The sequence below is a fragment of the Cucumis melo genome, chromosome 11 (assembly GCF_025177605.1).
Source record: "Cucumis melo cultivar AY chromosome 11, USDA_Cmelo_AY_1.0, whole genome shotgun sequence".
Classification (NCBI taxonomy): domain Eukaryota; kingdom Viridiplantae; phylum Streptophyta; class Magnoliopsida; order Cucurbitales; family Cucurbitaceae; genus Cucumis; species Cucumis melo.
Window position 1 is genome coordinate 2805113 of NC_066867.1, and position 16695 is coordinate 2821807.

General features: G+C 31.8%; 3 protein-coding genes across 3 annotated transcripts; all 3 read right to left on the reverse strand.

Annotated features, from left to right (window-relative positions):
• Positions 1-3265: 3265 nt before the first annotated feature.
• On the reverse strand, positions 3266-5458 carry LOC103497312 (uncharacterized). Its single transcript, XM_008459445.3, has one exon. The coding sequence runs from the start codon at positions 5424-5426 to the stop codon at positions 3489-3491; it is 1938 nt and encodes a 645-aa protein (XP_008457667.1). The 5' UTR covers positions 5427-5458; the 3' UTR covers positions 3266-3488.
• A 2514-nt stretch (positions 5459-7972) lies between these two features.
• Positions 7973-8416, reverse strand: LOC103497311 (chaperone protein dnaJ 11, chloroplastic-like). Its single transcript, XM_008459443.3, has one exon. It carries the CDS (start codon positions 8414-8416, stop codon positions 7973-7975), a length of 444 nt encoding a protein of 147 aa, XP_008457665.2.
• Positions 8417-12886: 4470 nt separating this feature from the next.
• LOC103497310 (uncharacterized) lies at positions 12887-14216 on the reverse strand. The gene has a single exon (XM_008459442.2). It carries the CDS (start codon positions 14064-14066, stop codon positions 13110-13112), a length of 957 nt encoding a protein of 318 aa, XP_008457664.2. The 5' UTR covers positions 14067-14216; the 3' UTR covers positions 12887-13109.
• Positions 14217-16695: the final 2479 nt, after the last annotated feature.

Below are 16695 nucleotides of genomic sequence, written 5' to 3' on the forward strand. Positions count from 1 at the left end.
TAATCCATGCATATTTTTTTTTTTGAAGTCTATAGGAATACTTTTAGATTTGAAATTTGGACTCAAAGAGAACATTGGATAGTAAGTTGAGGACATTATTACTAGAAAAACTAAAGACTATAACATTTAAAATGAAGAGAACACTAAAACTTATAAGTCATAAAGTAGGTAGAAATAAAAGCTAGAAAATAATATCCTAGTTTGGACCCTATCTAGCTTTTAAAGAAAAGTAACATAAATAATCCATGAGTTTGATAAATTCCCTAATACAAAAATACTAAAAATCCAAACCGTAAAAGTAAGAGCGGAAGCAACAAAAAGTTCCTCTATGGCAAGTCGCGATCACTTCTTGTTGTTCGTCAGCTTTCTTTACTTTTGCCTAAAAAATTAAATATAAAAAGGGTGAATATAAACATATACTCAGTAACTACTACTAGTCTCGTTGACTTTCCATTAGGGTCCCATAAGGAAGTACTCCAAGACTGTCGTTATCACGAACACACGTAATTTAGTGATCCCGTAGGAATACATCTAATATTCGGTGAACCCAAAGGAACACCCAAGAGAATCGGACTATAAGCAACCCCATCAGATCACTCATAAAGTGACATATCATGATAGACTGGTGGTCCTGTCAAACTCACACGATCACGATCACAAAAAGGTGGTGATCCTGATGGACACTCATATGGATACGACCTTAATAAAGCCAAAGTTGATCTCGATGGACACTCATATGGATACGACCTTAATATAGACAAAGTTAACAGAACAATTATCCATAACATGTAGCATATCATACACACATCATAAACATGGCATGAATATCAATGATAACGTCCTTAATCATATATTTAAATATCATGTATTATCATCAACATAATATCATTCCGACATTAATATCAGTCATCAACATAGCATTAACACATTATGCATCTTAGTTACTAACACATTGTGCATCTTAGTTACATCAATGCACAGTGAATATTACAGGCAAGCTCTTAAATTCAATTTGAATGTCTAGTAATAGAATCTCTTAGCTAACAAATAATAATTTCTTGGTTGACAATAAATGCCCAATTTACTCGATCCTAAACATAGATAAAATTTAAATTAATAATTTTGTCAACCAAAATCATCAAAATATTTAATTAGAGTTTCCAAACTTACCGACAAATGAGTTTCAACCTTTGAGGAAGAATCTCAAAGATAACTACTTCAAAATTTAGCCAAAACATCCTTGAAGAAAATAATCAAACTTTAAGGAAGGAATCCATCTTAATCTAAAATTAATACTAATTGAACTCCAATTTAGACCCAATCAATAATTTAATTAGAGTCCAAACATTAACCTTTGTAGCTAGCAAATAAATTCTTCCGAAGGTTGTCCCAATAGCCTCAATTTATTCTTTAAGAAAACCCAAACTAAAATCCAAATTTTACTATTTTAGAATCAAGAATTGATCTTTAATGATAAAGCTGGAAAACCCACGCTAAAACCCAAACCAAATCTTCCAAACTCACCAAAAGAATAGATGATCGGCAGCAGCTAGAAGTTGGCAAAACCACCGACGAACGGACGGGGATGAAAGGCGACCGATGCGGTTGGGACAGTGGAGGGATGCAACGACCGAACAGAGGCGAATAATAGAGACGATCGAACAGCACGCAGAACGAGAATGGAGACGCTACAGTGACGGACTTACCAAAAACAGAGAAGACTGATGACGACGGCCGGCTTGACGTGACGGAACAAACGGTAGAGGATGCTTGGTGGCACTAGGGTTTACTCAATGGAGAAGAAGGAAGGTTGAAGAAGATGATGAACAGTGCCTATTTAAAATAATAATAATATTATTATTATTTTACTTTTCTTTTCTCTTTTTACCTTTCCAAATAAAATCAAAATAAACTTTATTGTCTCCACAATTAATCCAATCCACTTTTCCTTTCTAAAAAATAATAATAAATCACTTTTTCTTTCTTATTTAATAATCATATCAAATCATCTTTTATCTTCTTTCCAAAATACTCTCTATTATCACAATATAATTATTTTCATTCCAAACATTTATTTAATTATATATATAATTATTCTTTATTCATTTAAATTCCTCACTAAATTAATCAACCCAAAATCACACAATCTAAATCAAATCTTTAAAATACCATAATCCGAGCTTTCATACTTAATTAAATGTTCATAAAAAAAAATATTTAATTAATTCTAATTTCAACAAATCAAACAATTCTCCGATAACACCAAAAAAATTCTAACATATTACCTTTTTATCGGGCACTATCTAATGTTAAAAAAAATAATAATAACAATTAACACTAAGATCAACTCTAATCATATATTGAATTTCAAATCCCAAGGCAAAGTTTGGATGATGAAATTGGCAATATGTTCACTGGGTCTTGTTTCTCCAACCACTGTATATTCTACTATGTTTCTCTGTCCTTAGTCTTTTCTTTTTTAAAGAACACTTCTTTTTCTATCTTTTTCAAATGAATAAATAAATAAAAACTCTTCCGGTCTGCTAAATTTATTGTTCGTTCCACAATTTTGAATCGAAGAGAGTTAAACATGTCAACGACCATCGAATTAGATATGAATATAAAACTTTTCACAATTTTTAGATAGAATCGTGTAGTTGTTATGGAACCAACAATTAAGCAATATAAAAGAAGTATAAAGATTGACACATAGATATGTCTACATGGTTCACTAATAATGTGTAAGCTTATATCTAACTTCTCTAAGCTCTATGATCAAAATCATAAATAAATACATATGCTCAATAGGCAAATTGATTTATCTTCTATTTCTCTCATTGTTATAATGTTTATTTTTTTCTATCGATGTTAAAATGTTAAAAAAGTATACACCTAACATACTTAATACATATTTGATAGATACAATACACTTAATAATCTTGATATACTTTTGAAACACTAAGAAGTGTTATATTTATTAAATGAAAAAAAATCATATATTCTGAATATGTGGAGTATAATAACAACTACCTCAAAGATGCAAACATTCCCAAATTGTTTTTAACTGCATAGAGAGTCAATCTAATTAAAGGTAAAATCTACTCATGTTTCTTTCCTAACTTTATTCTCAACTAACGTAGAAACAAGCATAAGGCAATTCAAGAAAGGGTTCCCTCTTGAATCTAAGGACAACCGCTAAAAGTTCCAAGTCAAGAAACAGAATGATGACCAACAAAGAAATTAAACAAAGGTAGATTGAGATCAAAAGTTATCATATATATGGAAAAAAACACAAGGAAAAGAAAAGTTACAAAAAGCTAAATGAACTGTTAGAAGGCTTTTTCTAATCCATTACCAAACTAGTTTACATACAGTTTTATCAAAGATGAAAAGCTTAACAGATGAAACAAAAAAGAAGAAAAAAAAAACTCATTTTGGATATTTTTGAACAATTATTATACAGATTTTTGTAAAAAGAAAAAAAAGAATCAATGAAATCCTCTTGAACCTCTTGACTGATAAAGTTCCAACCTACTTTTGGCTTCTGGCAATAGACTTTCGATGGTGGGTTCTTCCACTAAATGTGCCTGTTTAGATGACCATTCCAGCACTATAAGTACTTCTTCTTGAGCTAGTGTCTCACTATCAGGAACATGTAAAGCTATATAACAAAGCAGAATCAACGAAGGAATTTGAACCATTTGTTCACCAAAATACACTAATTGGATTAAGTGCTTTGTCCCTCCTGCTTCAATTATGGCTTTGCAATGGTTGTCATGTAAGAAATTGTCTGTACAAGCAAATTTGTTAAGTGCAATCACAGCCTCCATTGAAACCTCAGCTTCCCTTTCGTCCAACAGCTTAACGAGTGGTCCGATTATCCTTGTTTCGGTTGCTCTAAATGTCCTAGCCAAATGACCAATGGCTTGAATTGAAGGTAAAAGCAGATCGCAATCTGCTTTCTCGATGATTTTCAATAACTGTTCGACAACAGCCTTAGCGGCAGGGGAGGTGGGTTTGAATCCAGTACGACGTAGGTCGGAATTCTGTTCGGCAACGGCGGTGATTTCCATCAATGCCATGGCTGAATAGTACTTAACATCCTCAGGACCTTTCTCTAATAGAACAGCAAAACACAAAAGGGCTCTCGACTCTGTAATGTTTCGACAAATAGTAACATTCCCTTTGCATAAATGCCATAAAGCTCTAGCAGCCATGGCTTTCATTTGAGCTTTAGTGGCAGGATCTTCATATTCCCTTCCTTTAATGCTAGCTCCGGATAATGCAGCACGGCCAGGATTTTGAATGTGATGATTAGTCTTATGAATTTCCTGGGTATTGGATTGACCCTTAATGGGATTCTTCATAGCCATTGTGTTGGTAACTACGTTATGCATTTGGCTAGACAATTGATTCCCGGTTGGATGATTGACATTATTACCCGTATGTTTATGATCTTCTTCTTCATACCCATTTTTCACATTTTGATCAGAACCATTGTTATTAGCCATAAACACAGAATGAATCGACATTTGATGTTTAGTAGCAATGGTGTACCTACTATGTTCTTGAATGGTTTCAAAGGCAAGATGACTAACCAGAAGACGAATCACATTGTTTTGAGCAAAATGATCTTGACATTTAGGATGATGAGTCGCCATTTCCGAAACAGCCCAAGCTACAACAGATTGAACCTTCATATGCCCATCTTTTAGAATCTTAGCAAAAACAGAACAAACCCCACAATTCACAATCTGTTCAACGCTCTCTGAATCTCGACCCAGAAGTCCAATCGCTCTAGCGGCATGTTCTTGACCTTCCATTCTCCCTTCCTTGGCCAATTTCAGCAATGGCGTAACCCCACCTTCTTCAATAATCAATTTCCCATACCGATCATTATCACGAGCCAACGACGCCAGAGAAGCAGCAGCGTCGGATCGTTCCTCTAAAGTACCGGTATGAAGAATCGCGACCTGTTCCCAAATCAAACCCAAAATGGGTTCGTTGGAAGCAATGGGAGGAAGGCCAAGATATTCATCGTCGCGATCTTCAGCAGGGGCGGAGACACGGAGGAGCCAAGAGACATCGCCAATGGAATTTTCAAGCTGGGTGGAGGTTTTTTTGAAAGCGGCAGCGGGGATAATGGTGAACATACGTTTCATTATCCCATTGGCGCGACATTTGATGACGAGGGTTAAGGCTTTGTCGAGAACTTGTTCGGTGTCGTCGATGATCCGGCGTGTGGGACGTTCGTAGAGATCGTTGCTGGCACGTGCAGCTTGACGGAGGAGGGCGGCGAGCTTTTCCGTTTTGGTTTTGAGTTCGATGCATTCTTGTTTGAAAGATTGAGCAGAATCGGCATTTTTGGTAACCTGGTCGGCCAGTTGGATGGGCCTTGCCAGGATTTCCTTGACAATGCCGGCCATGGCCAGACTGAAATTTCGACGGAGAGTTCCTCTCTCTCTCTCTTCTTTTTTTTTTTTTGGAAAAAAGAAAAAAAAATGAAAAAGAGAGAGAGAAACAATGGCGGATTGAGAGAAAGAGAGGCCATGGCCCTCCCTATTTTTCGCTCTTCTGTGTTCTTATTAAATCAAAATAACGCATTTCATCCTTTTTTTCTAAAAAAAGACTCATACGAGCAGTTCATCACTTGGTCGAACTCGATTTTCATTCCAAATAACCACAAAATCGATCCGGTTTAGTAAGCTTCGAACCATCCTCAACTGTTAAGGAGTAAAAGTGGCATTGGTTTTGGTCGGCCTTAGTCGATTTAATTACACAAACCGATACTAATCAATCCCTTTCATTCTTCAAACTACTAGTTTGCTCCATTTTACTATACATGATTTAGTTGTTTAAGACATATGCTATCGATCAAGTTAAAACGACTAGATATAGATTTGCAATTTAGACATGTATTGTAAAAAATTTTAGCTTAATTGTGACGAAAACAAAAGAAGGAATTAAACAATATGAAGATCGATAACTTAGAGGGCATTATTAGTTTGTTATGCTTAGGTTTGTTTTGAAATATTTTAAGTAAGGTAATTAGATATATGTTATTATGTATGAAACATTTTTTTTATGGTATATAAAGTTGTAGAAATTTTTTGGATATGTATATATTTGTTTTAGTTGTAATTGTGAATTGTGATTTATTATTTGTTAAATCAAAGAATTTGACACGTTTACTTTCTTAGATTATATTGTAAATGTATCAATTTAAACTTTCAATTTTTATAAAGGTATACAAATAAAATACAATGGAAGGTTTAAATTGATATAATTGTGTAAGTAGTTTGGACTTTAAATTAAAACACTTATAAAAGTTAAAAAGTCTAAATTGATATAACCTTTATAATTAGCGGTGGAAATTAATATTTTTTTTAAAAATAAGATAGAAGAAAGGGGTCAAATAGTTTGATTTGGCCGGTAGGAATCGAAACAAGAACATGACTAATACCATCTAAATTATTAAGAAAATAGGAATGATATACCAATCAACAAAAAATCGCAAGATAGATTGAACAACAAAAGAGGATAATTCTAAATTGAAAATAAAGTCGAAAGAAAAGTACTGCATAATTAGAAAAGTAGCATATGAAAAAAAAAATATCTTTGCTAGAAATGGTAATGGTACGTGAAACTATACAATTGTGTTTAATTAGAAAGATCATGCAAGTGAAAATTTTGAATTGAGCAATCATAGCTAATTTCGGAAGTTTCTTTTAAATTTCTCAAATTTTCGTCAAAATAGGAAAAAAAAATCGAATATAATCTTTTTAATTTTTTTTAAATCTCAAAATTTCGTGACATGGAATAAAAACCAAATTTATCCTCTACTGAAATTTCAAGATCTTGATGGAAGTTTTCCACGATAGAAGGATGCACAAAAATTCTGTCTTTTTAGGAAAAAAATTGTTCGTTCACTAAAATTTTATCATGGAGTGTAAATATTTTGTTTTATTATCGTTACTCTTGAAAACAACCTTTAATTTAATCTTGTTACCACTTGTAGCTTGAATTATGATATAAAATTTTTTAACAGGAAGATTCCAAATCATAGCATATCGCTCCATGAGATATAGTTTAATTAGGTCAGAAATCGGAAACAAAAACAAGACTATAGCCAATACCATCAACATGATGAAGGAAATGGGAATTGACATACCGATCAACAACCAACCGTGAGAAAAATATAGTAATAGAAGAGAATGGAGAATGGTTTTTCTTCTCGGCTCGATGATACACACAAAAAAAGAAAAAGAAAAAGAAAAAGAGAATCTTGTGAGTGTAAATAAAACAACTTGCATAGAATTTCTTACAAAATGACAACTCACCGAATAACTAACAAATATAAAACTACCTTAATACATCTATTTCTAACTCTTCACAATTTTAAAATAACCTTTACTTCGAACTGTTCTCTAACAAGTGCTTTGTCAAGATGCATGCTTGTTAACCTTAAAAAGTAGTCAACAAGTGATACAGATCGAAAATTATCGTATTTCATAACGTATGAATCTAGTTCGTGTTTTATTTAAAATAGATATTTGTTTTAAATTTTATGTATAAATTGAAAAAGAGATATAAACAAATAAATAAAAGAGGGAACAGTTAGATTGAATTAAATTCCAAGATTCATCATATTTCTCAACCATACACAAAACGACATCGCTCTCTCTTCACCACCACCATAAAATTATTCACACCATAATAAATAATAATAATTAAAATTGCTCATTGATGTCGGAGGTAAGATCTTTCCGATCATCATCATCACCATCTTCTTCTTCTTCTTCTTCTTCTTCACTTTATCTTTTTTCTTCATCCATTGAGCTGTCCTCCAATGGCGCAATCATATTCCCATTTGCAATTTTCAGATTTCATCGACTCTGTTTTTATCCAAAACAGATCCCCTCAAAATCCCCTGAATTTCCATTTCTGGGTCACATTTCAAATTTCAATTTCACTACCAACATTGATCCGACTCCCAATTTCGCCGTGTGTAGTAACCGGAATAACCCGAGACCGGCGTCCGAGACGACAACCCCGAAACCGAAACCAATTGAGCTCTGCAAATTTCCCTGTCGTAATCCGCCCTTTTATCCGGATCCGACAATGTCGAATACGCCGTTTGAATTTTAATAAACTCCTCCGCTGAATTCTCCGCCACAACGTCGGGATGACAGATCCTCGCTAGCTTCCGATAAGCCGCCTTGATTTCCCGGCAAGAAGCTGTCATAGGAATCCCAAGCACTTCGTAAAACGAGGAGCGGCTAACCGATAGGTCGCGAGCGAACCGTACCCCGGTTGCGGAAGCTACGAGTGGAGAAGTGGGCATGTGAAGGGAGGGGGAGGTGGGGGTTGGGCGGAGAGGTGAGTGGGTGAAGGAAGTGAAAAAGGAGGAAGTCATTTGGGTATTTTTGAATGGAAGGGGATGAAGAAATGGAAGATGGTTTTATAGAGAACGCGGCGAGGGGGAAAGTACGGATTTTACACGTATTGATGATGATATGTTTGGAAGTCTTATCCATTTGAAAGGGCAATTTTGAAAATAAATGACTGTTTAGGGGTTGTTAGTTAAGGAGAGATCGAATAAATTCGAAACATGTGTAAAAAAAATACATTTGAAAATAGGAGATGAAATTGTGTAGTGTGAAATACTAAGAAAGAGTGTTGGAAGTGAAAAAGTAAGAAACCAATTAGCTTGCTCTATCCAAATATTTAGTATTTATAATTTGTAATTTTAAAAAAGAAATTGTTAAAGATATTTTTAGAAATGGATAAATGACAAAATTAGTGTCATTTTGCTATATTTAATCGTAAATAAGTTGGTAAAAAAACAAAAAAAATCGCTCAACGTAGGCTTTGTTCAAGATAGGCAAACCTTCCTTCCTTTCACTCTTTCGATTCTCTTAAATTCTTTGAGTTTCATCTTTTCTACATCTACATTGTTCAAAGAAAGTCTATCCTTCGGATCTATCATCTGGATTATGAAATCTACATGTTCGCGAGCCATTTGAAGGACTCTAAAATCCACCGTACTAATCTTTTTCTTGTTGGTTGAAGAAGTTGGAAGATGCTTGGCCTATTAGGAGTAGAAAGATGTTTCTAGAGGTTTCGAAAGATGGACTAGCCCTTATAAGTAGCAACCTAGTTCACAGGGAAAAGGAAGCATGAAGGTCAGACTTAGAATTAGAAGAAAGAGAAGAGTCAAAAGTCCCAAAATAACAGGTTGTTGCTCCGCCGACGAAGAGAAAGGCTATTGGGCAAGAGAATCAATCCGTCTTTCAGAAGCCTCATCGTCAACCTATAGTTCTCAAACATAAGAGAGAAAGTTGGAATAGATTTGAATTTGGAACAGATTTGAATCTTATTAGTAGATTTGGAAGAAAAACGAAAGAGAAATATATCAGTCCAACCCACAAGGCGATCTAACGAAATTAATATTGACTCGAAATCTTTCAACTTTCCATCAACAAATTATATATAAAAAAAGAAGGTTAATTGTGCAAAATTTAATTTCTATTTGAAATTAGTGATTGAATGAAGGTAAAATATAGTTCATATTATTAATCTATAGGGATCACAACAAATAAATAAATAAATATATATATATATATATATATATATATATATATATATATATATATATATTTGAATGGTGGGAAGTAAAAATAAGAGATGGGAACATGAGTCAGCTTTCACAATGAATATGAGGATAAGCCAAATAAATTTATCCACAAAAATGTTTAGCTCTTTTATTTTTCTTTTGTGATGAGGTCAATTGTGTGGCTTTAAATGCCACCTCCATTTTTGGAATCAATGTACCACGTTCTCTTTTTTTTTTTCCCGTTAATATAATAAAACACTAAAATATTTACGATATAGGTAACAAAGTAAAAAAAAACTTATAATATTTTCATAAATTTCATGTTTATTCTTGAATAATACAGATGCTTTTTCACTTGTTTTTCTTCTTACGATTTATTCATCTCCTCTTCATATTATTAATTCTTTTTCAGTTTACAATATTATGATTATTTGTATAAAATATAGTTACTAATTTCTTCATTTTCTCTTCCAAAATTTCTTCCTTCTTCTTCATTTTTCATCTTCATTTCTTTTTCTTATTAGTACAAGATTTAATGGTATATTGTCTAAATGATCGTGTATTAATATCTAAACGATCAGTTGTTTATCTTACATAAACAGAGATAAACCACGTTCACTAGTAGATCGTTTAGATTTGATACAAGATTGTTTAGACTAAATACAAGTAGTCAAGATTGTTTAGATTTGCTACGAGATCATTTAGACCTGCTACAATATTGTTTAGACTTACTAAGAGATCGTTTAGACCTACTAAAAACAAAGTATACCCTAATTTTATTAGAGGTTATGTGAATAAAATTTTGAGTTGATATTTTATGTTTGAAGTTTTGAAATTTTTAGAGTATATTAATTTAAATTGTTGTAATCGAATCAATTAAACTCTCTATTTTTTTTTTAATTATTTTTGGAACTTTTTTATTCATCCATTCTTACCTCGACATTTAAACTTTTTCTAATATTAAATTAACAAAATGAATGATTATAACTAATGCATGAACTTTTTTAAAAGAATTATTAACTAAAAAACTTAAATTTGTTCATTACTTCTTAAAAGTTTAGAAATTTAATTGATAAAACTATAAACGTCACTCCAAGTATAAACCAAATGAAAGTAAAAGTAAAAGTAAAAGTGGATAACATTTTTGGTAATAAGGATATTGGTGGAGTGGGCGCGTAGATTGGAGCAGAAACGGCACATTTCATTTATGGCTTTGCTTTGTGTGTGTGCGCGCGCGCGCCCACCGTCCACCGACATAGTGAGTGAGAGAGGGCCAAGGAGGACTCAAAAGCCCACAACTCATAACTTCCGCCGCGTTTGGCAACACACCAAATATCATTGCCGACTACTACCACAACTGCAACATAAAAAGATCCAACCAATAGTTTTTAGTTTACTTTCACTTTTTAGTATAAAATTCGACACTTTGACTTGTACTTTATTTTAAAAATAAACTAAAAACTCAACGTTTTCTACTAAACAAATTGAATCAACGTATATATATATATATGTGTGTCTATGTATACACCCTTGTTGAAAATTAAATTGTTTTAAAATTACGAAGAAGTTTAAAAAATGATAAATTTGACAAAATATAATAAAAGTTTATATTATATCATTGATAGATATGAAAGTCTATCAGTGTCTATTATTAATAGAATCTAAAATTTTGCTATATCTTATAAATTTTTTAATTATTTTATTTTACTATATTTAAAAATGTCTTTTTAATTATTATGATGCATGTATATTTGTCGTTGAGAAGAAAAAAAACTAATGTTTATGTAGCATGTAGACTTTTTGTTTTTATCTAGAAAAGAGTAAAAAAAAAAAGATGAAAATGTTAGTTTAGTTACATGGATTTACCTTAAGTCGTTCAAATCAACCAATGAAAAAGAGAGAGATGATTATTCGAAGTAAAAAAACAAGAAAATACACATATTCCTTAATATGACTAATAAAAAACTAAAAAACTATTTATTTCTTCTGGACAATGCGAAATTAAAAAATGGATTAGTAAAAAATAATTTAGATCCCCTTTGATATCTTCAAAGATGAATAAAGTTTCTATCAAAATTGACATCCTATCGATTAATAACATAGATCGTTCCAATAGAAATCTAACTGACCTAGTGTAAGAGCAAAAGAAAGGTTCCTAAAGCCAAACGCCTAAAATCATCTTTCAGTCGTCGTCTAAACTTGACTTTTGACATGCCTTTTTCTTGATTTGGTTTTCTCTTTTGTGTTAACCTACGTTGGAGATATTTTTACCATAAATGTGAAATTACATAAATAATATATAATCCAACAATAAGATGGCTCATAATATCAATATCGTTGGTCTTCCATGAATGTTGTATTCACTTACACACGTTTGAAGTATATATTGACCTTCTTAGTGAGTTAACGAACTTTTTTTTTCTTAAAAAAAGTATAATTCAACCTAAATTTAACTTGAAGAATGATTATTATAATATAATGTATCAAATGTAAACAAAAACAAAACTTTTATACTTTTTTTATAATTAAGCTAAAGATGATAACGATTCTCATGTCGAAAAGTATTTTAAAAAAATAGGACAAAGAGAAAAAAAAAAAAAAAAAAAAAAACAAAACAGAAATTGAAATGACTCCAATATATAAACAAGTTGGATGAGTAATGACATGAAAGAAAAAAAAATCACATTTTGAATTCATTGACAATACCTAAAAGTTGATTGCATAACCAATTATATCCTTTACAATGTGGATGACATTAAAAGTGATCCAAAGATAATAAAGAATCTCTATGTTTATACAAATATTCAAACTTTATAAATAAATAAATCATATTGTTAACCATCTCACATTTGCTGTCTAATAACTTACTTTTGTATTAAAATTTTCACTAAAAAAAATAGTATAACTTTTGAATATGAAAAGAAAAAAACAAAAATCTTATTAAAAAAACCTAAAGAATTCTAAATGGTTTCATATAAACCTTATCCACAAACTTTCTAATTAAACCTACACGCGGAACATAATTTTATAATCACTCAATCTCCTCCAAAAATTAACTCGAAATATAAGATATTAATGTCGAACTTTACATATTAAATCCTACGTAAAAACAAACTCGACCCGCGTAAACCCATGAATAATTAACCAAAAATGTGTGGAAGATTTGGTATTGATCCCCTAAACATATATGCAGGACAATCTATATGAGGTTAATTCAATATACATTGACTTTCATATGTGGCTCTCGAGTAATAATACCAAAAAAAGAAGGAAAACAAAAATCAAAAGCTCCTTAATTATAGGCATAACATAATTACCCTAATTAATTACAAATAACTATACCCTTATTTTCTCACAATTAAAGTTAAACATACCCAGATAATCAAACAAACAAACAAACACTTACACACATTGATCATAAACAAAAACATAAAACACAAATTTTAATTTCAATTTTAAAATTTAGAAAAAAGAAAAAAAAAAAAGAAAAAATTTAGGCCTTCCCTTCAATTCTTGCACTTGTGAGTCCAACACAAGCATCGACAAAATCCCCATCAATGAAGTCCGTCGACAAAACTTGCAATTTATCGGCCACTCCTTTCGCAAAGCTTTGATTAATAAACAACCGAGCAAATTTATGAATCCTTCTCGTCACCGGTTTCACACACAATATAGGATTATCCGCTTTCGGCGTCACCGTATTCTCCACTCTGTAAAAGTATTTCCTCTTCGTCACCGGTGGTTGCTCCGACAAGAATTTCAAGTTACTCTCAAACTTCGTTGACGGCAGATCCGTATCAATCCAATTATCCTTCAAATACCCACCTCCCCACAACGGATCTCCTGCCTTTGGCGCCGGCGATTTCCTGGGTTTCCAAATACAAATCACTCTCTTCGGCAACAATTCCGCAATCGTCTTCTCAAACACCCGATCATCGTTGTGAATCAAAAACTCCCCGATTTGTTCAACAATGTACTTGTCGAAATCCGGCGGATCTTCATGGCCAAACTCTGTTCGGATCTCGAGGATTACGATTTCGGATTGGGTTTCGGCCAGGAATTTCTTTATATCGGCGAAAACGACGTCGACGCTGTAGGTTGAGAGGATCCCATGGCAGACTAAACGATTTTCTTGGATTCGAATGTCGAGGAGGCGCGTGCCTAACACGAGCTGTTCGTAAATGGAAAGTGATTGACACTGGGCGAAAGGACGGGTGATGAAAGGTATTCCGATGACGTTGGTGGCGGAGTCGTGAGTCCCTGGCCATACGATTTGGTTCACGCGGGTTCTTTCGATGCCGAGATTTGACATCCAGTTCTTTCTGTCGGGTGGCCGGTAATCGGAACCGGGGAAATCTTCGCCGGCGTTTATTCGGAGGTCGGCTAGAACCTTCTTCTCCGTGTTAATGGACTTCCGGCGTTCCACTTGTTTGGATACTTGAGAACCCATTGTTGTTTTTCCGAACTTTCCGATGGATGTTTGTTCTTTTGAAATGGAGATTTTGATGTTTAAGACAATCAATTTTGGTTATTATATTTTTTTTTTCTTTATTTTTAAGTGATTAAATTTTGTTTCATTTTTTTTCAAAGTTTGGTTAAGCTGTTGTTGAATTTTTTATAAAAGAAAAATTAATCTTTTAGTGGGAATTGAGATAGGGACGTGATAGTTGTTGTTTAATCCTACAAATGAAATTAAATACTTATAAAAAAAATGTTGAAAAGATACATTCAAGTTGTTGTAATGTTTAATTTTAGGTATGACAGCTTTAATAAATCTTAATTTTAGGATATGTTGGGTTTAATTAATTTTGAAAGTAACTTTTTGGATTAAAAAAAAAGTTGAATTCTTTGGCAACCGCTCAAAATAACTAACTTTTGGAACATAATCGACTTATCGATAATTTATAACCAAAGTGTTTGGGTGGACTATTTATTAAAAGATGACTAAAGTAAAATAGTAACATTTATAGAAAATAATAAAATACTTTAGTAAATTAAGGTTTTGAAATGATATTATATGTGGTTAGTTGAGAATTTTGAAATATGTGTTTTTTTTTTCTTCTAATAAATCAAAATAGGCACTTAAAACGGTTAATTTTCTTTTTACCGAAATTGGTTCAATAATAACGATAATAATTTGCCTTAAATTGAAAATTGGACCTCTAAAAGTAAAAAACTAAAATTGAAAATACTTTAAAGGATAGGAACCAAAATACAAGGATAAACAAGTAATAGTTCGAACTCCATTTCAAATTTATTAAAAAATATATAAATTAAAATTAAACAAACTTAAAAAACATATGGACAAACATGATATTTCATGCTAAAAAAAGTTACAGCTTTTTAGGCTCGATCCGTATCCAAGCGGCTCATTCAATTGTTCAACGACAATTTGTTTGGCAAACTCTCTTTCAAGTAAAATGTTTTTGAACTTTTTTTTTATTATGTGAATGATGTGAGTTGCACAAAACGATATACTCGAATATTGTTAGTGTATACGTCCAAATATTGTTAAACAACAAACAAACCTTAGCTACATCTTGAATCACGTCCATCTAATTACAATCATTCAATTGTTCAATCACAATACATAAATATTTTAAACATATTTCAAATTGTTCAGCTCACGATGTAGCTAAATATTTGATATTCATACAATTTTTTCTTATTTTGAAAAGGTCTCTTAAATACAATGTGGAAGATTTAAACTCAAACCTTTTGTCCACGAAAACATATAGATGTTAGTTGAGCTAAGTTGAAATGAAGTATTCATTGAGATATTTGATATTGATATATGGAAACATTTGTATGGTTGGTGGGGATAGCCTTTGTTGTGTTATTATCATTGGTGGAGAGTCAATGTCATGGTTGGGGCCCCTTGTTTAGCTGTCATCATTTAAAATATAAATAAAGAAATTTTGTTAGATTTTTTTTCTTTATTTGGAGTTTTTGTACAAAATCATTTAATTTTGCCCAACATTATTTTCACCAATAGCTTAGTTGTCTATATTGAGATTATCATATATGGCTTGGACTTTTCTCAATACATGCACATAAGAAACTCACAAAATCAATATAATTAAAAAAATCAAATGGAATTTCGATTACTACTATGAAATGTTTGATTTGATTCGGTTTTAAATAATTATAGAATCAAGAAATGAGGTTTGGTTTTCTACAAATTTAAAACTAAACTTCAAATTGAATCGTTTGTTTGTAAGTTCGAGCATAACATGTGTTTTCTTATGGCACCATAACTCATGAAATTCAAACAAACATTTAACCAAAATAAATAAATAATAAAATACAATACCCTTATTTATGTAAGAAATCTTATTAAACCTTAACTACAAGAAAAATGGATGCATAGGACACTAATATCAACACCGAAACGACTACCGGGGGTATATAGGGGCTATCCTGTCACCATAGTAATTTTAGATCAAGATAAAGGACTATCTAACACCATTAAAATAAGCATTGGGATATAGGGTGGGGACAACCTTTTAAGGGGTCGAGAAAAACAAAATTTTTAAAACCCTAAGTCTATCCCCAACAATATTTATATGTATGTATGTACGTATAATTGAACTTTAGGTGTATGTGAAAACACTACTTCAAAGCAGATCCTAGCTATATTAAATTATTAACGAGCTTGATTAGTTGGATTAGGAACATGTTGTCCTTTGATGGTTAGCCAAACACATTTTTTTTAAAAAAAAATTATATGTGTAACTATAGTGAATAGCAACTAAATTAAAAAAAAAAAAATCAAACAAACAAATCTAAAAAATTTAAAAATTAAACAAACCCAAAATTAGTGTTAAATTATAATCTAAAAAATATTGAATATATATTTTTTTGGCGAATAAAATAATAAATTGTAATTAAAATAATTTTAACTTTTCCCATAATTTGTAAATGAAGAGTGCTTAAAATAGATAAAAGTTAGGTTTGGGAATTATGTTCATATCATGCAGTTATGCTACCAATTTAGATTATTTTGTTTTTCTTTTTGTTATAGTTATGTTTATGGGGTTAGATTAATGTTGTTTTAAGGTTAATTGAGATGGGTTGTT

Excerpts from the sequence above, each read along its gene's own strand:
- LOC103497311 (XM_008459443.3), bottom strand. The coding sequence starts at position 8,416 with ATGACTTCCTCCTTTTTCACTTCCTTCACCCACTCACCTCTCCGCCCA.
- LOC103497310 (XM_008459442.2), bottom strand. The coding sequence starts at position 14,066 with ATGGGTTCTCAAGTATCCAAACAAGTGGAACGCCGGAAGTCCATTAAC.
- LOC103497312 (XM_008459445.3), bottom strand. The coding sequence starts at position 5,426 with ATGGCCGGCATTGTCAAGGAAATCCTGGCAAGGCCCATCCAACTGGCC.